This window comes from Hyperolius riggenbachi, chromosome 3, assembly GCF_040937935.1.
Source record: "Hyperolius riggenbachi isolate aHypRig1 chromosome 3, aHypRig1.pri, whole genome shotgun sequence".
NCBI lineage: Eukaryota > Metazoa > Chordata > Amphibia > Anura > Hyperoliidae > Hyperolius > Hyperolius riggenbachi.
The window spans coordinates 47,946,628-47,970,680 of NC_090648.1; the positions used below are offsets into that span (position 1 = coordinate 47,946,628).

Here is a 24,053-nt window from a genome sequence, read left to right on the forward strand (position 1 = left end):
GGGGGGGGGGGCGGCAGCAGTGGCAGCTCCACAGATTGTGAACGGTTTCAGGCTGAAATCGGTTCACAATCTGTTTGCAGTAAAGGTGGCCATACGATCCCTCTCTGATCAGATTTGATCAGAGAGGGATCTATCTGTTGGTCGAATCTGATGGCAAATCCGACCAGTGTATGGCCACCTTTCGGTTGAGTGGGGGCAGGGCAGAAGAGTAGATAAGGTGATAAGAGTAGATTCAATATCGACATAAATGGGGTCTGCTCTTTTGCATTAATCACAGGAACAGCTAATTGGGGGCACTTAGTGATAGTTGTGTAGATAAGGGTCTGTCGTGTCTCCTGTTTTATTTAAATAAAAGTTCTTGGCAGCTATGCCATGTCTCTTGTGGCCCAATATAAAATTAAGTACATCTCTTTGTAAAAAGTAGTAATTGTGTGTTAATATTGTGAAAATGGTGTATTTTACTCTGGATGGAAGAAATGTTAAATGTATGTATTTAAATGAAAACTATCAATAACCAAGTGTTACAAAACAGCAATGCACAAATAATTACTAAGAAGGGGCAGGCTTAGGCATGTGTCATCTGTGCACGTGCATAGGGCCACCATTCCCGGGGGGGGGGCTCACATGCACTAACCTAGGGACTACCTGGTTAAACATTTGGGTCATGAGTACAAGGCGGCTATGCAGTTTCTGCGATGGACGTGGTCATTTACTGTGCATAAGATACCATGCTGACATTGGTAAAGGGACCACTGATTCTTTCTCTGCCCATGGCCACTATGAGCCTAGAGCCACCCCTATTCTAAGTATTATTTTACAACCGTGTAAGCATTTTTCCTTTTTAAATCATTTTCCTTTTTTAAATCAGAGCTAAAAGCTATGCGTTCATTTGCATACGTTTCAGAAAGGTATAGTGAAAGATGTTTAAGCCGCGTACACACGCTGTATTTAACAAACAATGGGTCCTTCAGACCCTCCCGCGGGGCGGTCGTTCTGCCGATAGCGGCATGTGAGGACAGGCTGTCGGAAGAATGATCCTCTCAGCAGATCCATCAAAAGCAATCTTATCAGTCTGCCGACAGCCTGTACTCATGTGCTACTGTCAGCAGAACGATAGGGTCTGACGGACCTGTCGTTTGTAAAAATACGGTGTGTGTACGTGCCTTTAGACTGCCTTGATATCAGGTTTAACACTTATTTAGCAGAGAATGTTTACACCCTTAATACATAGCTCCCAACTGTCCCTCTTTTGGAGGGACAGTCCCTCTTTGGGAGCCCTGTCCCTCTGTCCCTCTTTACTCCTCATTTGTTCCTCTTTCAGGACTTTGTCCCTCTTTGTCCCTCTTTCTATGTAAATATATATATATTTCTCTACTAAAAATGTGTTTGATTGACTCTAAACTTTATTCTCATCCTTTACATTGATATATTACTAATTTTAAAATGTTAATATGAAGGAAAATGAACCAGGATAGAAAGGACCCGTGTGGTTTGAATGATAAAACAACATATTTTTTCTTATGAAATCTTTATGGTATGCATGACTAGGGGTGTGATGGGGGTGGGATCAGGGGTGTGGCAGGGGCGTGACTTAAGTGTCCCTCTTTCTCATCTTAAAAAGTTGGGAGGAATGCCTTAATAGATAACAGATACATAACTTTCACTTTGCTTAGCCAGGCACTTGGATCTCCATGCAATCTCCTCTGACACTTGAGCCATCCATGAGGGCTTTGCATCTTTTTTGGAGAGCTCATTCAGAGAGAGATTTATACTGTTTGCTTTGACTAACTAAATTAGACATGTGGGGTTGATAATTTCAGGGAGTGAGCAGTGGCATAGCAAAGGAAAGGAGTGAGTTTTGCACGGGACCTTAAGCATTCTATTGATATGAAGCCCCAAAACCTTCCAAGGACAGCTGCAGTGTCAGAGAAGTCTAATTAGAGCAAGGAAACCGTTTGTTAAAGAGAACCAGAGGTGGATCTTTGGGGGGCAGATGGGACACAGAGCCATGTTCACTGCCTAATGACATGGCTCTGTTTCTCCCACCCGCCGCACTCTGCCCCCCCCCCCCCACACACACACACAGCCACGCTATAGCCCCACAAGTTTTGCTACAACATTTATCGCTAACTCGGAGGTAAACACAGGGGAGAGGAATTCCCTGTTTAAAACACCCACCAGGGGCGTTCCTGCATGGTTTCCAGAGCTGCCATTGGGCAGCTCTTTCTCCCTGGCCACACCCCCTGCCACTCCCCCGCCTCCCTGCATGCAATGAGAGACACACAGTCTCTCAGTGCAGTTACATGACCCAGGGGTCACAAAGATGAAAGTGGGCCATTGCAGCCCACGGGAGCGGTGGTTTTTGCAGCTTCCGGATCCACTCAGCCCCGCGGATCAGGTAGCCTCCTTTTTTTTTGCATTTTTTTAGGCCACCTCGGGCTCTCTTTAAGGATTACCACTATTCAGCGCACATATAGAGGCATTCTTTACCAGCATAACTCCAATAAAACACTAGTAAGATGGATGAAGGAGGGCCCATAGTGGGTCCCTCGGGTCCAGGGGCCCTGGCATGGCTGCAACCTCTGCATCCCCTGTTGCTATGCCACTGGGAAGGAGATATTACAACAACTATGCAAATAAGCTGATCCAATCCTGGCACTTTCAGTGAATGAATGGGAGTTTTTTCTGAGAACACTTTTAGGCTGGGAGCACACATAACATAGCGTGAAAGGCTGTGTTTTATGTCATGTTTTATGTTACTGTTGTGTGAGTTTTCGTTGTGTTTTCACTGTATTTTTGGTACGTTTGCGTTAGCGTTTTTTCCGCAGATGTGTTTAAGCATTTTGGGTGCGTTTTACTGCGTTTGCAGTTTGTAACGATTGGTGTCAGCAAGAACAGATTTTCTGATTATTGGTGATCTGCAGAATCACCAATAATACTAGTATAGTGAGACACAGGACACCCAACTATTATTATTATTATTTATATAGCGCCGACATATTACGCAGCGCTGTACAGTGTATATATATATCTTGTCACTAACTGTTGCTCAAAGGAGCTCACAATCTAATCCCTACCATTGCCATATGTCTATATTATGTAGTGTAAGTACTGTAGTCTAGGGCCAATTTTAGGGGGAGCCAATTAACTTATCTGTATGTTTTTGGAATGTGGGAGGAAACCGGAGTGCCCAGAGAAAACTCACGCAGACACGGAGAGAACATACAAACTCTTTGCAGATAGTGCCCTGGGATACAAACCAGAGACCCAGCACTGCAAGGCGAGAGAGCTAACCACTACGCCACCGTGCTGCCCAATGTGATATAGTGTTTTGTGCAACAGTAATTGGAGAGATTATCTCCCGAGAAGCGGGAGATACAAACACTTCTGTAGCCTAGGATTCCCTGAGGGGCAGGGAATCAGGCTGTACTGCAGCTAGTGGATTCCTGAGGAGCAGGGATCACTGTCTGGAGTAATATTGATGATGATTGGTCTGCAGCTAGGGATTCCCTGAGGAGCAGGGAATCAGATTGTACTGCAGCCAAGGATTCTCTGAGAGGCAGGGAATCAGACTGTACTGCAGCCAGTGGACCTTGGAAAGGTAGAGACCCACTGACTGTGCTGCACGATGGTCTCCAATGGAGCTGGTGACCATAGGCCTGATATAGCAGCTAATAATCACCTGAATAGCAGGCGTCACAGGTATACAGTAAGGCTGATCACCCAGGGACTAGGTGACAGCCAGAAAGGTCAGACAAGCCAGGTCGGCAACAAACGGACAGACAAAGTACAGAAGACTGATTCGGTATCCAGGTACAGGCAATGTTGGCAACAGGTAATCAGATGGGCTGAAGTACCGAATCAGAGAACAGGATAGTAGTCAGGAAAGCCAAAGGTCATAACAGGTAGCAGAAATCTCTCTCAATCCTAGTCTTAGGTGGTAGGTCCTTGGTCTCAACACCTGGGATCTAGTCTAACAGATGATAGTAACAATATAGCAATCTCCTAGTCTTAGGTGTGAGGTCCTTGGTCTTAACCCCTGGGAACTAGTCTAACAGATGATAGTAACAATATAGCAATCTCCTAGTCTTAGGTGTGAGGTCCTTGGTCTCAACACCTGGGAGCTAGTCTGACAGATGATAGTAACAAGCAATAGTCCTTTTAAAGCTAACAATGGAATCTGACTCAGTGTGAATTCCCAGCTCCGGCTGGTTCTAACACACTGTGGGGTCTGAGCGCTCACACGTAATGTTCGCAACAGCAGACAACTTGCAAGTGACAAGCAAGTCCTATATATACTAAAAGCGCTCCACAGCGCCGCCCCAGTCACCCAGCCAATCCGGAGCACAGCCGGAGTCAGCTGATTGGCATGATCAGCTGACTCCCCTTCTAGCAGCATAAAGGACCTGTCGCCTGGCGCGCGCGCGCGTAGCTCTCAACCTGTGTGCACTAGAAGGACCAGGCAAGGCAGCATCACGCTGCTGCGCGGCAACAGCCGCCGGCTGGAACGCGAAAATAGCCGCCATGCCGCTCTCCCATGCGGCGGCATCTCCGCTATTCATTACACAGTTCATGCGTTTTTCAAGCGTTTTTCTTTTGATCATTAGGAAGACAACAGGAAGCGAAATACATCATAAAACATTCTTTGTTCAAAAAACACATAGAAAATCAAATGGAAAACGCATGAAAATGCATACCATTGCGTTTCCATTGACTTTCATTATGTGCATGATTGATGCGTCTATGAATACTATGCAACAGAACCAGCGTTTTTAAAAACACAGGTTTGAAAATGCATATAAAACGCATATGCGTTTCTTATATGCGTTTTTTTTCTGCGGCCCATAGACTTTCATTAGCAGAAAAAACGTGGCGTTTTCTGCAACGCTAGCATTTCTGCTGTGTGTGCACCTAGCCTAATATGTGTGAATCCACATACCAGTGTATGTATAATCTCTATGATTATTATTTACTGTAATTATTATTTCCATAAATCTGTCTAGTTTGAATAATGTCATACCAGAAGTCTCGGTGGGAATAGAGTCACCTGACGTCACATCACGTGAGCTGGAAAATGATGTAGCTGTTCCCTCCGCAGATGTTATGTCTGCTGGGATTGCTGTAATTAAAACATGGACATATTGTTTACATTACATTGTACAGTTCATGGAGGTAGTAAAACAAATATTTAAAGGATACCCGAAGTGACATGTGAGATGATGAGATAGACATGTGTATGTACAGTGCCTAGCACACACATAACTATGCTGTGTTCCTTTTTTTCTTTCTCTGCCTGAAAGAGTTACATATCAGGTATGTAAGTGGCTGACTCAGTCCTGACTCTGACAGGAAGAGACTACAGTGTGACCCTCACTGATGAGAAATTCCAACTATAAAACACTTTCCTAGCAGAAAATGGCTCCTGAGAGCAAGAGAGAGATAAAAAGGGGAATTTCTTATCAGTGAGGGTCACACTGTAGTCACTTCCTGTCTGAGTCAGGACTGAGTCAGAGACTTATATACCTGATATTTAACTCTTTCAGGCAGAGAAAGAAAAAAAGGAACACAGCATAGTTATTTGTGTTCTAGGCACTGTACATACACATGTCTATCTCATCATGTCACATGTCACTTCGGGTATCCTTTAATGGTTAAAAGACAACTATAAGGAGAGGTATATGGAAGCTGCCATATTTATTTCCTGACTATCCTGCTAATTCTCTGAATACTTTTATCCATAGACCCTGAACAAGCATGCAGCAGATCAGGTGTTTCTGACATTATTGTCAGATCTGACAAGAATAGCTGCATGCTGGTTTCTGGTGTGATTCAGACACTACTGCAGCCAAATAGATCAGCAGGGCTGCCAGGCAACTGGTATTGTTAAACAGGAAATAAATATGGCAGCCTACATAGTCTTCTCACTTCAGTTGTCCTTTAGGTTAAATATTTTTATTAGTATTTCTCCTCCAGAAGCGCTCCACCATAGACAACAATGCTGTCACCACCACCAGGAACACCCTAAAGGATCCTCACTCACCAAATAAGGTGGGCCAGCAATGACATTGGCCTTATCTCGCCTCTGGGGTATTTGATAGGCTCCCCACACCCTGTGGCAGTCAGATGCTATCCAGATATCACCTCTCCTTTCTTCCTGAATGTGACCTCAATGCAAACAAATGCTATCATTGCGCAGGCATCTTAGCTTAAAAGGGTATTTATTAAAAAAGGTTCCACTCACATGTTACAGGTAGTTGGTAAGCCTGTGGAGTGTTAGGAACGGGCTCCACCCCGTGCGGCCTCCCGGGCTGGCCGCCGTGTGCTGGTATCCTAACACTCCACAGGCTTACCAACTACCTGTAACATGTGAGTGGAACCTTTTTTAATAAATACCCTTTTAAGCTATGATGCCTGCGCAATGATAGCATTTGTTTGCATTGAGGTCACATTCAGGAAGAAAGGAGAGGTGATATCTGGATAGCATCTGACTGCCACAGGGTGTGGGGAGCCTATCAAATACCCCAGAGGCGAGATAAGGCCAATGTCATTGCTGGCCCACCTTATTTGGTGAGTGAGGATCCTTTAGGGTGTTCCTGGTGGTGGTGACAGCATTGTTGTCTATGGTGGAGTGCTTCTGGAGGAGAAATACTACTGATAAGAAAGGACTAACTCAAGCCTTGTTTCAGAAGCGTACCCGTAGGACTGTCTATAACATAGGAACCCTTTTAGTTATGTACTGTATATATAAATCATATTGATTATTTAAATACATCCTTGAACCATATTGGTAATTGTGGGTATATTCATCTGAGCGCTGTGTAACGCTGTGTTAAATATTTTTATTGGTAAGATTTGTTTCCTTTAACCTCCTTGCCGGTTTTCCCGACCTGAGCTCGGGGTAGAAAAAAGAAGCTATTAGCGGTGATCCCGAGCTCAGGTCGGGGTATGCATTGCAGAGCTTTACCTGTAGTTTTGGAGTCCCGTGCGCGATCTCGCTGCGCAGCGGGACTCCAGCCTCTCTCCCCGGCAGTGTGGGGTCTTTCCCTGGCCGCCGGGATCCCCCATGTCCCCGCTATTCTTCCGGGGACCCGGCAGCCAGTTAGAGCAGCGCAGCCGTGGTGGCAGCAGCAGAGCGGTGGTGGCAGCGTGACGTCATCGGGGGCGGGGCTAATATTGAAAACAAACTTCTCTATATTAGAGAAATATAGAGAAGTTCGTTTATATGTATATTAGCGCCATCTTGTGGGCAAAGAGAAAACTGCAGCACAGGAGCCCAGGAAGGTACTTTTTTTTTTTTTTTTGCTGCAGATGTCCCTGCCAGAATGATTTTTTTCAGGTTTTAGGGTCTGAAAGAGTGGAAAAAAATTGCACCGCTTTTAGACCCTAAAATCTGGAAAGAATCAGACCGCCAAGGAGGTTAAAACAATGAACAAGATCAAATGACAGAAAGATATTACAAATAAACTGGACAGAAGCTTGATCAATGTTACTTAACACGTGGAGTAAAGTAATATTCCAAAGCTGTCTATGTATGGAGGAGGAATCTCCCATCTGAATCAACCACATGTAACAGTATGTACCGTATTTTTTAGACTATAAGATGTACTTTTTCTCCCCCAAAAGTGGGGGGAAAAGTTACTATGTCTTGTAGTCCGAATACTATATTATTGGTACCAGCGCCTCTTTCCCCCTGTGTCCAGTATCTGTGTGTCCTCCTCTGTCCTGCAAGTCCTAGAGTCTACATGTCCCTTGCGCATTAAATATATACAACATGCAGCTGATGACTGATGACGTCACTTCCGCATGTGCAGTCAGTGCTTTGTCTGCAGGCACCATGTGCCCTCTCTTCACTGCGCTGTTGACTGAAGGCAGAGTGGACAGGAGAGGACACAGCAGTGGCAGTCAGCATACGAGAAATAGCGGCACAGGACGGGTGCAGGCATGATGCCGGTGGGTGCTGTGGCGCCCATGGCACTAGCCATGCCTGCTTCCCTCAAGATACACCACTGACAGACCCTTACTTCATGTCAGGTTTCACACACATTTAGCAGAGAATGTTTACTCAATTAGCAGATAAGATACATATAGCTTTCCTTCTGCTTAGGGCACCTCTGAATATGCAATGTTTCCCTGCATGCGTGGCATATGGGTAAATACTGCTTATTCAGACAATAGGCTTGGCCTCTAAATCATATGCCGATGTGATTCTGCACAGAATGCTGCAGTTTTGTTCAAATCCCTTTAGCCATAAACTGATGTGGTACCCAGTGGAAATAAACTCTTAGCCCTGCACAAGGTTTTCAATGCATTCTCCTCAGACACTTCAGCCATCCATGAGAGCCTGGCATCTTATCGGGACAGCTCATTCAGAGAGAAAGGTTTATACCTTTTGCACTGACTGACTAAATTAGACACATGAGGTTAATAGTTGCAGAGATGGGGATATTTAAAAACACCTATGCAAATGGAACGATCTCCTCCTGATGCTTTTAGTGAATAAAAAAGATTTTTTTTTTCTGAGGACACAGAAGGAATTCTCTTTTAAAGATAATGCACAAGAAAAACTGCAAACAATTTGCTGAAGACAAGCAGGCCAAGGACATGGATTGCTGGAACCATGTCCTGTGGTCTGATGAGACCAAGAAAACGTATTTGGTTCAAATGGTATCAAGCGTGTGGGGCAGAAACCAGGGGAGGAGTACAAAGGTAAAAGTATCTTGCCTACAGTCAAGCATGGTGATGAGAGTGTCATGGTTTGTGGCTCAATGAGTGTTGCCAGCAAAGAAGAGCTCTAGTTTATTGAAGGAACCTTCAGTGCCGACATGTACTGTAACATACTGAAGCAGAACATAATCCACTCCCTTCGGAAACTGGGCTGAAGGGCAGCATTCCAACATGATAACAACCCCAAACTCAGCTCCAAGATAACCTCTGCCTTGCTCAAGAAACTGAGAGTAAACGTGCTGGACTGGCCAAGCAGTGCTCATGCAATATTCGGATATCCAAACTACCCAGATAATCTGAATTTTTTTCCGCTATCCGAACTCGGATTCGGATTCCGGATATCTGTGCAAATCCGAATAGCGCTATCTATCTGAAATCCGGAATCCGGTCAGATAATGAGATCGGATATCCGAATCCGGATACTGTAACTAAGGAGATGTTGTCCATGACGTCATTGAGCCAATCAGAGGGCTCCCATCCTAAGCCCTAGCAACCAATCACAGAAGGGAACCCTGACCAGCCCCTTCTGACCTCATTGAGCCAATGAGAGGACTCCCAGCCTAAGTCCTAGCACCCAATCACAGAACGGAACCCTGGCCAGCCCCACCTGTATATAAGGAGGCGTGCCATGATGAGAAGTCTCGTCCTTGCTTGTGTGATTGCTCACTGAGAGACATGCTCCAGTGATGCTGCCTGGCCTAGCAAGTGCTGTATACAGTGATAAACCTAAAGCTTTTCAGTGATTAACACCTTCACTACACTATTGCTCTATTGTTTATTAGGTAGATAGCTTGATTTCATTCAGTGACAGTAAAAGTTTGTGCTGCAGGCCTGCAGCAGCTGCTATTAGGTCCTGTGTCTGTGTGTGCTGTGCACAGAGACCAGGCCTGCTGCTGGCCTGCTATTAGCCACAGTATAGGTTAGGGAATAGGATTACTGTGTATTGTGTAGTTAGACAGTTAGTGTGCACTGTCTTCTTCTCTGCTGTCTGACACTCCGTGCTGATTTGCTTTAAATTCCAACCTCGATTTTAATAAAGTACAAGTACCCCACATCATCTGGCTGAAGCAAGCTGGCACTGGCAGTGGTCAGACTAAGAGCACCAGAACCCCCTTTGCCACTCCTGCCGACACTGAGGCCTGTTCAAGCAGCCAGTCCTTAGTGGCCTCCTCTGCTTCCCTACACCGCTTTCCGTGCAAAGAAAAAACGCCGCCAGACTGTGTTGGGTGAGTCTTTCCCTGGTGTTGGCAAGAGGGGACTTGAAGTGACCGTGAATCACTATGTCTGCCTTACCACCCTTTACCACCACCAAAACCTCCTGGCTCCTCCTGATTATTAACTATGACTATGACTATAACTAAGCCGCCTGGTTCACAATTTTTTTACACCCATGGTACCAACGCTATGTGCCACGTACATGTGCCACGTGCCACGTACGCGTGCCATGTGCAACATGCATGTGCCACTTGCCACATCCGGCATTCTCCTGGTACACGTTACACCTGCTGCTGCATTGCCCTGCTCCTGCTGCCTGTGCTGCTCCCACCGCTAGGGTGACACAGGCAACTGCTGCTGTGTTGATACCACCTATATTTAACCCAAAACACAATTGCTGCATCATTTTTGGAGGTGTCTGGGCTGAAAACTGCCATGTCCCAGTTGTGCGGTTGGACTTGGACACAATGTGGGCTGCACGACCGCTGTCTGGAAACTAGGCCTGATGTTAATTTACAGCTATTTTTTTTTGTATTTGAACTCCCCACATAATAAATTAGTATTTCCCTTTAAAAAAGAAACCATGATGCTACATGCATCATTTACCTTAAAAAGCGTGTTGGAAGCAATTTACAGGCCACTTCCGGTTTTCTATCCGGATATCCGAATCCGGGCGGACATCCCGGATAATGGGTTCTAATATCCGAATCTATTCAGATACCGCAAAGTTCGGATTCGGATATCTGATTCGGATCCGGATATCTGGGTATCCGGATCCGAATTCAATTCATATTTTGAAAAGGGGTATCCGAGCAGCACTATGGCCAAGCATGTCTCAAGAGCTGAACCCTATTGAGTATCTGTGTGACATGCTCAAACGGAAGATGGAGGAGCACAGGGTCTGTTGTCAGAGGTTTAGGCATTAATAGCTGTGTGTTGAGTTGTTTTGAAGGGACAGGGAATGTACACTGTTATACAAGCAGTGTACACTGACTTTAATTTATCTTCAGTGTTGTCCCATGAGAAGATATAATAAAAACATTTACAAAAATTTGAGAGGTGTGCTCACACTTGTGAGATACTGTACATATAATCTCTGTGATCATTATTTTTACTGTAATTATTATTTCCAAAAATCTGTATATTTTGAAGTGTCATACCAGTAGTGGAGGTGGGAATAGAGTAAGCTGATGTCACATCACTTGAGCTGGCAAATGATGTATCTGTTCCTTCTGAAGATGTTACGTCTGAGATTTCTGTAAGTTAAACATGGACAGACATATATTTTAGATTAAATTGTACAGTTTATGGAAGTAGTAATAAAAAATTCTTAATGGTTGTCTAGAGTAGAACTCAGGGCCTGATTCACCATAAGGCACTGTAGGCACGTGCCTACAGGCAACTGTTGATGGAAAGGCAGCTCACTCCCCTCTCTGAGTGCCTCCCTCTCTTCTCTCCCTGTGCAGAGGTCCAAGTCAAGTTGAAATGACAAATGAGAGGCTACTCACCTGACTCTCAGAATTCCACTGACCAGATCTCCCTTCAACTGGGGGAACATCTAGCTACCTAATACTTTGGGTCACCTCTAGCTACTTAATACTGAGAGAACCTCTGGCTACCTAATACCATATGGCACCTGTATTTATTTATTTATTTTTTATTTATTTATTTAAAGTATTTATATAGCACCGACATATTATGCAGCGCTATACAGAATATATTGTCTTGTCACTAACTGTCCCTCAGAGGGGCTCACAATCGAATCCCTACCATAGTCATATGTCCTATGTGTATGTATCATGTAGTAATTTAGGGGGAAGCCAATTAATTAACTTATCTTATTATCGTATAACACACACACACACACACACACACACACACACACACACACACACACACACACACACACACACACACACAGACACACACACACACACACAGACACACACACACAGACAGACACACACACACACACACACACACACCACACACACACACACACACACACACAGACACACACACACACACACACACACACACCACACACACACACACACACACACACACACACACAGACACACACAGACACACGCACACACACACACACACACACACACCACACACACACACACACACACACACACACACACACACACACACACACACACACACACACACCACACACACACTGTACACACACACACACACCACACACACACCACACACACACACACACACACACACACACACACACACACACACACCACACACACACACACACACACTGTACACACACACACACACACACACACACACACACACAGTAAATACATGGAGAGTATACAGTAGAAATAGCAGAGCTGATCAGAGAAGGATGTTACTTCTCTCTAAATGATGGCCATGGTCTGTAAATTATCCTATCCAGACAGCATTTTTAGCCAGATACCGATACCTTGAGCGATTCCCGCTCAAGGAAAACCGCTAGCAGTTTTTAAAAGTTTTTTTAGCACATGTAACACTATGGCAGTGTTCTCACAGCCACGTTTGCAGTTAGCGTTAACCGCAAACGTGTTACATGCAGCGGTTTGCTGGCAATTCGTGATTAGCGATCGCGATTAGAATGCATAAACCGCTGCAGTGTCCAGTGATTTTTCCACGTTCATCGCGGAAAAATCACTCCCGCATTGCAGTTTTAGATGCGAACAGACCCTTACAAACATGCTACAAGGGTTATTGCATTATCCCAGTAGCCAAATTTTCGCTGTGTAAGTACACTTTAAAGGATTTTTATTAATTCTTAGAATGCCACTTATTTTTTAAAATAAGCTACATGCCTGTACTAGCTACTTGTAATACTGGTCTTTAGGTGTTTCCAAATGTTTGCCTCATTTTGTCACGCACCATCTTAAGGTGTACCTTTGTCAAAACTCCTTCCGAAGATACTCTTCTAGATGCATGGTTGCAAACATTCAGAAATGCCTAAAGACTTTTGCGGAATGCAAACAAGTGTTGGTATGAAACATCTTTTGATGTCTGTAGCGTATAAAGGTGGAAACTCTTAAATGTCTAAAGATGTTGGCGTCAGTCTGAGGGTAAATCTATGAAGAGTTTTTTGAATGATACAAAGTAAAATGTTTTTGTTGCTTTATTGTTATGTCAATAAAATATGGCACACGTGTCATGCAGGCAACAAGGCTATCAGTGTTGCTGTCAGTGTTGCTCGAATGCACCCAAATTCTATTTGAGTGCATTCGGGTCCGGGTCAAATCCGGATTCGGCCGGATGTTCGAATGTACTCGAATTTGATTCGAGTGGATTCGAATCCGGGTCGGGAAAATCCAAATCATGAGTCGTGATTCAAAACTAGAGATGTGGCTATCAGTGTTGCTGAATCTCTGAATCCCTGGTGGCTATACTACTTCCGGGTCACTCTGACCGGGCACGACGTCACGCTCATGCACAGAGAGTGCCCGGCAATAGGAGCGCAATCTGGGACGCGCTCCGCCGGGCAGCACAGGCGTACTACTCCGGGTCAGAGCGACCCGGAAGTAGTAAAGCCCCCAGGGATTTTCGCCAGGCGAACAGTTCGCCACATCACTATTCAAAACCCGCCGACTTTAAGGGTTAATAGCGTAGCCCCCTTAAATGCCAGAATCACCAAATTTGCAGGTTATGTTAAGAAAAGTGGGAGCAAGAGGGCTTGACGAGCAACCCTGCTATCTGTACACAAAGGGGGAAAATATTCACATACCAAAAACAACCGCATTATTTGTATGGTCTGTGAAGATACAATCAGTTATGGAAGGTTTCTGTGTTGATGGTGTACCTGTAAAAATAGAAATATACACCACTTATAATTATTGAAATAAAGCAATGATAAAATTAACTCTAAACTTTATATTTCCGAGTGTGATTTACTTCCCTATGTTTATATATAATGACACCTGCATTACTTCCCTAGGGGCCATATCTTATTCGAGGTGATAAGTAGCTTTCAGATGCGAGCTACTTATCATCTTGCCATCGCACGAGAATTACCGGCAAATCCTATTGCCGGTTTCCTTTGTGCTTTGGCTGATTGTTAGGGAGCATTACTCCGAAAGGCTAAGGGCCATTTTCCACTAGCAAGTGCGATCACAAGAGCAAATCACCTGTGCTTGTGATCACGCAAGCTGCTTTTTCCACTGTCAGCATTGCGATGTACTGCCGTCCGGAATGTAGTGCGATCGTGATGAGAATCGCGCCGGCCAGGAACGCGATTCAGCAAAAAGTGAATTGCGAAGGAAGCATCATAGCAGAAAATGTGCACTGCGATTTACATGTTATCGCGGTGCTCTAACAATTAGAAAAGCGGCTGTGACATGATGAAATGTGTATGTGTATGAAATGTGTATGTATAGTACCAAGCTCACTAATAACTATGCTGAGTTCCTTTTTTTTTTCTCGGCCTGAAAGAGTTAAACATCAGGTATGTAAAGGGGAGCCAGGAGGCTCTACCTACAGCCACTTCTAAGACAGGTCCTCTTCGTCAAGGTGCACTGCATTTTGTGGTCATGCATGCTTAGACACTTGGTTTTGGGCCTTGCAATATTTAATACACAAAATTCCAATTTGTTTCCATTATGGAAACAATCGTAATTATGAAAAATGTTCAGAATTAAAAAATGTTTGCATATACGCAAAATCTTGTGTAATTTTGCAAAATTACGAATTTCCAATTACAGTCAGAATCGTAATTTTGCAAATTACGCAACATTTTTTAAGTAATCTTAAATGGGTCATTACGCTCATCGCTAATTGTCATTATATCTGTACATTTAAAATAATGTCATACCAGAATTCTCGGTGGGAATAGAGTCACCTGACGTCACATCACGTGAGCTGGAAAACGATGTAGCTGTTCCCTCTGGAGATGTTACGAGTGCTGGGATTGCTGTAAATGAAACATGGACATGTTGTTTATATTACATTGTACAGTTCATGGAGGTAGTATAAAAACATATATATAATTATTGGCTAAACCACTGGTGTCTAACTTCAGTCCTCAAGGGCCATATCCATGCCAGTGTTAGGATGGACTGACTGAGAAATGTGGTCTACCTGATGGACCACATCTTTTTTATATTCAGTCCCATCAATTAATTTGAGTTGTTCTACATCCCTAGCTAAACTTAATTTGTTACTCCTTCCTTTTTCTGTAATGCACCGTGGATTTTTCAAGTGAACTGCAAAGGGGTCCAGTAAATATTTTTGTTAATTATTATTATTTTATTCTTTATTACTTACATAGGGTCAGCATCTTCCGCAGCACTGTACAGAGTATATATATTTTTGTCCTTTAACCAGTTCAGGACCGTAGGCTTACACCTCCTAGTGACTAAGCTATTAGGCTATTTTTTACACTTTAAGCCACTGCAGCTTAAAGGCCTCGCTGCAGGGCCGTATAACTCAGCACACAAGTGATTCCCCCCTCCTTTTCTGCCCACCAAAAGAACTTTCTGTTGGTGGGCTCTGATTCCTGCCGGCATGTTTGTTTATTTATTTATTTGTATTTGTTTATTTATTTATTTTAGAAATTTGCCTACTCATTTATAATCTTTTTTTTCCCCACCCTCCCTTCCCCCCCTGCCAGCCAATGACAGTGACCGGCTGTCAGAGGCATCAGCCTATGAGAGCCGATCGCTCCTGAGCCTCCCAGGGGGATAACCGTATCACACAATGTAAATAGACGGCAGTTTCACTATCTAACAGTCTCCTAGCGGCGATCAACACTGGGAGACTGATGATGGAGCGGAACTCCTTCATTCAAGTGGAAATGTGCGCGCAGCGGCGTGTGCAATCCGCTGCAAAACACGCCCCCAGGACTTTAAGCCAATTACGATTATGAAATTTCACGTAATCTTAAATAGGTCATTACGCTCATCACTAATTGTCATTATTATATATCTGCACATTTAAAATAATGTCCTACCAGAAGTCTCGGTGGGAATAGAGTCACCTGACGTCACATCACGTGAGCTGGAAAATGATGTAGCTGTTCCCTCCGCAGATGTTATGTCTGCTGGGATTGCTGTAAAAGAAACATGTTTATATTACATTGTACAGTTCATGGAGGTATTACAAAAACAAATATTTAATGATTGGCTAAACCACTGGTGTCCAACTTCAGTCCTCAAGGGCCATATCCATGCCAGTGTTAGGATGGACTGACTGAGAAATGTGGTCTACCTGATGGACCACACCGTTCCTTATTCAGCCCCATCAATTAATTTGAGCTGTTCTACATCCCTAGCTAAACTTAATGTGTTACTCCTTCCTTTTTCTGTAATGCACCGAGGATTTTTCAAGTGAACTACAAAAGGGGTACAGTAAATATTTCTGTTAATTATTATTATTTTATTCTTTATTACTTATATAGCACCAACATCTTCCGCAGCGATGCACAGAGTATATATATATTTCTCCTTTAACCCTCAGAGGGGCTCACAGTTTAATTTCCACCATAGTCATATGCTAGGCACACACAATGAGATTTTCTGGCAGATTTACTGCCACATTGATTATTTCTAACATGGTCGATCTGATTTCCGATCGATTTTGCATAGGAGTGAATGGGAAATTGATCAGAAAACAGATCGGACATGTTGGAAATAATCTGTTGGAAATAATCGATCTGGCAGTAAATTTGCCAGAAAATCTCATTGTGTGTACCAGCCAAAATGTCCATTATAGTCTAAGGAAGCCAATTAACTTATCTCTATTTTTTTTTTTATTTGGGAGGAAACCAGAGTGCCCGGAGGAAACCCACACAGACACAACATACAAACTCTGTGCAGATAGTGCCCTGGCTGGGGTTTGAGCCCATGACCCAATGTTGCAAGGTGAGCGTGCTATGCAATACACCACTATGCTGCTCATTATCTGCTGCTCATTATCTGCTGCCCATAATATGCTATCACCATGTGAAATGCTAATGTCTAAATGGAGAGGTGAGAAAGGACAACTAGCATGAAAAATGGTAAACTTTAAACATAAGAGTAAAATGTAACATACACAATAGTTTACTTTTTCCATGTCACAATCACTCACAGTACTTATTTTTGATCTGAGAGTTCTGACTAGTCCATCTCCTAGTGGAGATGTATTCTGAGTGGCATTCTTCTTCTTCATTATTTATATAGCCACACCGTAGTGTAGCACTAGATGTTTAATGACTTCCCTTCCCCTGGGACAAGTAACTACGTCCCTGCAAAATGTTATAACTGCTTGTAGGGGTGTAGCTACTACGTCCCTCCCCGCCACGCGTTCCATCTTGCCCCCCCAACTCCCGGTCCCTGCAGTCATTACAACCGCTGATCGGTACCCACTAGATCAATGAATGGGAACACATTTATTGATCTAAGTCCATGTGAAATGACAGCAGCCGTCTATGAGACGGCACTGCCATTCAAAAAGAGCTTCCATCCATCACTACTTCTATGCGTAGTAATACTACGCATAAGAAAGTGAGCGGCGAGGACATCTTGTGGCCAAAAAGTAAAATTATATCTATTTTTTTGTTCAATAAAGGACATATTTAGAACGTATTTTTATGTTTCAAATTAACCCCTGACCTCCCACACTCCCTAATAGTTGCCATTTTTTTATTTTATTTAAAAATAGAAAAAATACATGAATAGTTACCTTAGGGACTGAACTTGTTTAATATGTATGTCAAGAGGGTATATTACTATTACTTTATAAATTATGGGCTTGTAATCTTGTAATTAGGGATGGACGCAAAACTGAAACTGAGGAAGAATGCATGTTTTCCATTTTTTTCTTATTGTTCCTGTTAAAACAGTTTTAGAATAAAATAATTCTTAGCAAAAAGTACCCCCAAAGAAAGCCTAATTGGCTGCGGAAAAAAAAGAAAACAAGATATAGATTGTTTAATTGTGATAAGTAGCAATTAAGTTATAGGTGAATGAATGGAAGGAGTGCTGACAGGTGAAAATTGCTCTGTTTTTTTTAGGGGGAAAATCCTTGGAGGTGAAGTGAAATTACACTGAAGCGGAAAAAAAAAAATGATATAATGATTTGTATGTGTAGTACCGCTAAGAAATAAAACATTACGAGCAGAGACATGCGTCTAATATTGTTTCCAGATCAGGACGAGTTAAGAAACTCCAGTTGTTATCTATGCAAAAGAGCTATTGAGCCTCACGACTTTCAAAGTCACAGAGAGCTCTGTCTTCAGAAGCTTGTTATCTCAACTGTCAGTCGTATTTTCTTTTTCTCTGCAGAGGAGGGTTCAAAAGTTCACTAGCCTGCTCTGTAAAATCATGTAGAATGCTGAGTAGTGTGTAAACTGCAAATATTAGAGAATGCCAAAGACCGCAAAGCTCACAAACTTGGTCAATAGGTAATTGAGTAATTGTGTGTTAGGGTTACAAAAAGTGGGTGCAGCCAACACCAGCCAAATACATACCCAGGCAATGCCGGGCCGTCAGCTAGTCATGCAATAAATTAATGTTGTGAATAGTTAAGTTGTAGAGTAGTCCACTCTAAATCCACTAAAAATCTACTCAGCAGAACTGAAAAGGCTTGGTGTTTCTTTAACAGCACTTTGTTTTTCTTACCAAAGCATCATTTTTAGCTGCATTTTTAGCTATGCTCCACCCATCAAAAAAAACTGATGCTGTGCAAAGCATGATGGGATTTCCTATGTTGTTATTCACATTGCCTAGCAACTGGGAGAGGTGCTCAGGATACAGGACAGTGGGAACTGTGTCTCATGCTCCCTGTCACCTCCTTTCAACCAAAAACATGGCTGCCCTCATGAAATCAAACATTTGCCTGTTTTTTTTTTTAAACAGGGTGGGTAAGAGATTATATTACCTATCTATTTTAATTAACATAACTAATGTAACTTAATGGCAGTATGTTTGTTTAGGCTGAAGTTCCTCTTTAAGATTTTACATAAGAAAGTCGGTTGTGTCTGATGAAACATGTCATGATTAACTTATTTACGGCTGTGAGGCTCCGGGCCCTTAAGAAGCAGAGCCTTTTTTTTTTACTTGAAATTGGTTCCTGACGAAGATATGGAGCTCAACTGTCTTTAAACAGCTGAGTTTGTTGCCTGCAAGAATGCGCTATCACGCCCCGTGCACAGGAGTTGGTAGCCTTAAAACTGCAACGCATCAGACTTAAGTCGGCTTAAGAGTGGCATAGTTTTAACTACACATGGTCCCGTACCGCATAAATTATTAAAGGTCTTTTCATATGTTAATTTGTTGTTTTTGGGAAGGTAAGCACACTTTCCCACATGATTCCATAGAGCACCTTTTCTACTTTATAAGTGCCCCTCAGTTTTATTTGTATATGTTATTACTGACATTATCACTTCAGTATAACTGTCCATTTAGAATAGTGTCATACCGTCCTGGCCTGAGGGGAACTGATTTCCAAGAGTGGATACATAAAGGCTTAATCTGGATATCTTTTACAGAATGACCCAGTGATCACATTTGTGGAGCTTACACTACAATATCACATTCCCCTCAGGGAATACTATAGATACCTACAGGTTAAGCACTATATATGTTGCAATCCCTGGGTAGCTTAAGACCCTATCAGGTAACGGACTTAGAATCCCTTTTCTCAGGGTCTGCAGTTGCATGTGATATCCTTTTTCTGCTCAAGATTAATTGACTCACAGAGAGAGATCAAGTTTAAATATAAGCAGGAATGGGAAAAAGATTTGAAGTGTTGTATACCCAACTCTCTCTGGGGTGAGATCTGAACAAACACAGCTAGAAGCTTCAGGAAAATATCCTTGATGGACGTTTCAGCTAAACTTACACAAAACCTATATTGCTCCCTCTAGATATGGCAAGTTCTCTGCTAATGTTAATAACCACTGCTTTAGGGGATGTGCAGAAGTAGGCAACATGGTACACATATGGTGGACTTGCCCAGTGGTGTCTTCTTTGTGGGACATAATCTATAAAATGGGGTCAGACATGTTTCATAAGTCAATTCCCCCCCAACCACGGAATGCTCTGCTGAACATTCTCCACCTGGACCTATCTAAGTTGGAGGATGTACTTTTTCTTCATACACTATTGGCAACTATAATGACCCAGTTCAGTAGAATGCCTGAAGAAGGGACTTAAAGTTTTGAAAGCTTGCAACGGACCATGTACAATTATTCTTCATTAAAGGTATTACCAGAATCAACGCTTTTTGGTTTGATGTCTGCATTCCATTGCTCACTCATGGCTGCAACAGCCTATTGGGTGAGATGAGGTGGTTAATAAGATAAAGAATGTCATTCTGAATGAATATATGAAGGATCTACTCCAGGGATGGATATATGTCCATCACAAGTCTTGGGAACCCTAGTTGAGTTCAAGATTTGGTTCTAACGTATACCATACACTGACAAGCAAATAATAAGTGCACATCTAATATCTGGGAATCAAATGTTTTAGACTCATAATAGTTCTAGTGTCCGTTTTGTTTTGTTTTTTTGACAATCTTGTAACCATACTTTAATATGTGTAAAGTATTTTACAATATTACTATATGTCATTTAGCCTTATTGTTTATGAGTATTTTGATTTTTCTTAGACCTGCGGTTGGAGGTCTTACTTCTCGGATATCTGTTTGGCTCATAGACGTGTTACAACTTAACTATTTTTTTTTTTTTTAAAGTAAGCTACTTGAAGGCGATTGCATGTGTTGTACACACTTATCTCTAATAAAACTTAGGAGTAAAAAAAAAAAAAAAAGAATAGTGTCTTACCAGTAGTGGAGGTGGGAATAGAGTAAGCTGATGTCACATCACTTGAGCTGGCAAATGATGTATCTGTTCCTTCTGAAGATGTTACGTCTGAGATTTCTGTAAGTTAAACATGGAGATTGCATTGATTACATTGTACAATTCATTGAGGTATTAAAAGTCTTTAATAAGTGTCTAAAACTAAACTGTTATTCCTTCCCTTTTATGAATTGCTGCATGGATTCCTCAAGTGAACTAGAAAAGAGGTCCAGTAAGTTGTTAATATGCTATTGAAAATATCTGACTGGTCAGGTGATAATAAAGGACCACTGGCATGAAAAACTGTAAAATGTAAAATACCAGAATAAAATGCACTATTAATGGCTTTTTCCTTATGTCACAATCATTCACAGTACCAAGTATTAATCTGAGAGCTCTGACGGGCTTTGGACTAGTCCATCTCCTCTTGGAGGATTCTCATTTTTTTCTTTATTCTTTACTGGAGCACTTCCTGGAAAGGTGATGGACTAGTCCAAAGCCTGTTACATTTTTACTACTCACTGGAAGTGACATAGGAAAATATAACTTATAGTGCTTTTCTATTTGGGAGCCAGTGGCGTAGCTTAGGAGCTGTGAGCCCCTTACATGGGGGCCCCCCAAAGCACTCTGTACATAACAATTGATACAACGCACCAAAACCTACTAAAGACAACCACAGTGTAAAAGTTGCAAGAAGAGAATGGGGAACAGTGTGTTAAGGATTACTACCATTCGAAGCATCTATAGAAGTGATTATTACCAGCACAGGACCAACAGAGAGCTAATACTGTGATAGAGGATGGACCCTTCGGGGCTTCTCTGGCCCAAGGGCCCCAATGTGGTTGCTACCTCTGCACCCCCTATTGCTACAGCCCTGTTGGGAGAAATGTACATCTGTTATGTATGTATTTAAAATATGTTTATATTTTTTTGTGATAGTGTCCTTTAGTGCTTATGGCAGCTACTTACCTACTATGCTGACACCATAACCACCAAATGTTATGATGTTCCATAATCTTTTGCATGCAAGAAGCCACCAGAGCCAACAAAGTTTAAAACAAAACCAAAGTTTTGTATGAAGACCGCACTACATTTAGATATCTCTCAATGAGGAGGTACAGGGCCGGTTTAAGCAACAATGGGGCCCCAGGGCAAAATAAACCTGGGGGGCCCCCCAACAGATACCCCGGAGCAAAAATTGGCATTAGGGGACCTTTTTTTGCAGCTGGTATAGTCAGGTTTTGAAACCCCAATCGGTCGGAGCTCCACATTCTGGCTACCCCAGCCTGCATGGGGGACAAGGGGTTAAAAAGTTTCAGGAAGGGGGACCCCACATAATTTAAAAAAAAAAAATCCACACTCTAAACATAAAAAAAATTGGGAAAATAGGAAAAAAAAAATGCCAGGGATCTTCATTCAGCCATGTTGCGGCTGTATAGCGATCCCTGGCCAAAGCGCTGCGGCTACGTATGGACCCCCTGGAAACCCCGTCAGGAAATGTATTACTCTTTCTTTTGATGCATGTAAAATTACACTACCGTTAGGTACTAACAGTGACATTCACCGCATTTAAAAGTATACTTTTTTCCTTTCGAAAAACTTTAAAATCGATTTTCTCAAAAACTATAAGGTCTTTTTGAAAAATTGTTTTTTTCCTCTTATTCCCAATAATCTCCTTAACATATCCTGCAAATGTAGGGTTTCTAGAATTTAAGGTGGATTTGCTATTAACCATTAAAGTCAGCTGGTTTTTAAATGTGTATTTTTTTTCCTTTGAAACTTTAAAATCGATTTTCTCAAAAACTATAAGGTCGATTTGAAAAAAATTGTTTTCTTCTTGTAGCCACTGGGGGCCCCTACAAGCTCTGGGGCCCTGGGGCAGCTGCCTCCTTTGCCTCTATGGTAGAGCCAGCCCTGAGGAGGTACTAGGGGTTTTCATTGTAGAGCTAATAGGAAAACTGAAATAAACCGTCAGGGCCAATTCAGGACTCAATGGGGCCCTGGGCAACAATGATATAGAGTCCCCGTTACACTTTATAAGCAGCATTAGGTCCCTTTGTTTCTGCCCCTCCCCCCACACCCAGAGCTAACCAGAAGACCCCCAAAGTCTCCCCCCTCCAGATGTATTTGGTCCCCGGGGCCCCTGTAGAGTTTTCAGCCATGGAGTGACTCACCTGTCCGACCACCACACTTCTCCGTCAACGTCTCAATGATGCCCTTCTTCATCCCCGCCAGTGCATCTACTCAGGGATGGGGCACATGTAACTCATGTAATCCAAAGACTCTGCAGGGGCCCTGGGGATCACTATATACACGTAGCGGGAGACCTGGGGGGAGGGGGGACAGGCAGCCAATTCGGGGGCCCTGGGCAATTACCCCATTAGGATCTATGGAAGAAATATACTGCAGTGACAGACAGCTGTTTTGAGGGCATCATCCCTTTGTCAAGCTGATAGAGTTCTTAGCAGCTTGGTAAAGGGGTGAATACCCTGAAAAAGTGGTCTGCCACTGCTATGTTTCTTTCATCTGCAAATATGATACATTCAAAGAGATGTAAATGCTGACTCTTCACTATAATTACACTGATCCTTGTGGGCACAAGGACTGAGACTGGGCACACAACTTTGATCTCATTGCCATTGCCTCATCTTTACTTTGCCCTTATGGGAGCACCAATCCCTCCAGTATCAGAATCTCCACCCTTAACAATAATTGTGCCATTGACATAAAAAGGTGCAAATGGATGATTAACTTCCTATTTATTCTTTGTGCAACCCTTTAAACCAATGGCAAAAATAGAGAGAATTCTGGGTATCTTTTACCCCATATGCTGTTACTATGGGTTCCAGTAATGACATTCAGTTGCAAAATGGCTTGTGTAGTGATGACCTTGGTTGCATAGATTGTGGTACTAAAGCAAAGTATATCTTTAACCACTTAATTACCAGCAGTCTCTGCCCCCTTAAGGACCAGAGACCGCTGGTACAGAAACAGCGGAATCCCGACAGATAACGACGCCTCACCGCACATACCTGCCGCAACCGCTGTCACTGTCGCATGTCGGGAACCTGCGCCACCCACTCTGCCGTCTCTATCACAGCAGAGTTCCTGTGAGCCGGTCAGGAGCTGCTTTCATTGGCTCCTGACCCTGTCTGTCAATGTAAGTTACACGGCTGACTGAAATCTATGTCCTGCCAGCCAGGTGACCACCAAAACAGGGCATAGATTTCAATTAGCTTAGTACTAAAGTAGTTAATAGATACAGTTTAACAGTGATGGTCGTAATCAGCTAATTACGATTATAAAAAAT

At 42.9% G+C, this 24,053-nt stretch overlaps 1 protein-coding gene across 1 annotated transcript in view; it reads right to left on the reverse strand.

The window, feature by feature from the left end:
* The window catches only part of LOC137562088 (serine-rich adhesin for platelets-like), a 61,298-nt gene that overhangs the window by 21,505 nt on the left and 15,740 nt on the right, over positions 1–24,053 (reverse strand). The window contains exons 3-6 of the mRNA XM_068273425.1: positions 22,918–22,983; positions 20,729–20,824; positions 13,691–13,765; positions 11,100–11,195 (exon numbers count right to left, since the gene is read on the reverse strand). Of these exons, the coding sequence (XP_068129526.1) occupies positions 11,100–11,195; positions 13,691–13,765; positions 20,729–20,824; positions 22,918–22,983 (333 nt within the window). The remainder of the gene's footprint in view (positions 1–11,099; positions 11,196–13,690; positions 13,766–20,728; positions 20,825–22,917; positions 22,984–24,053) is intronic.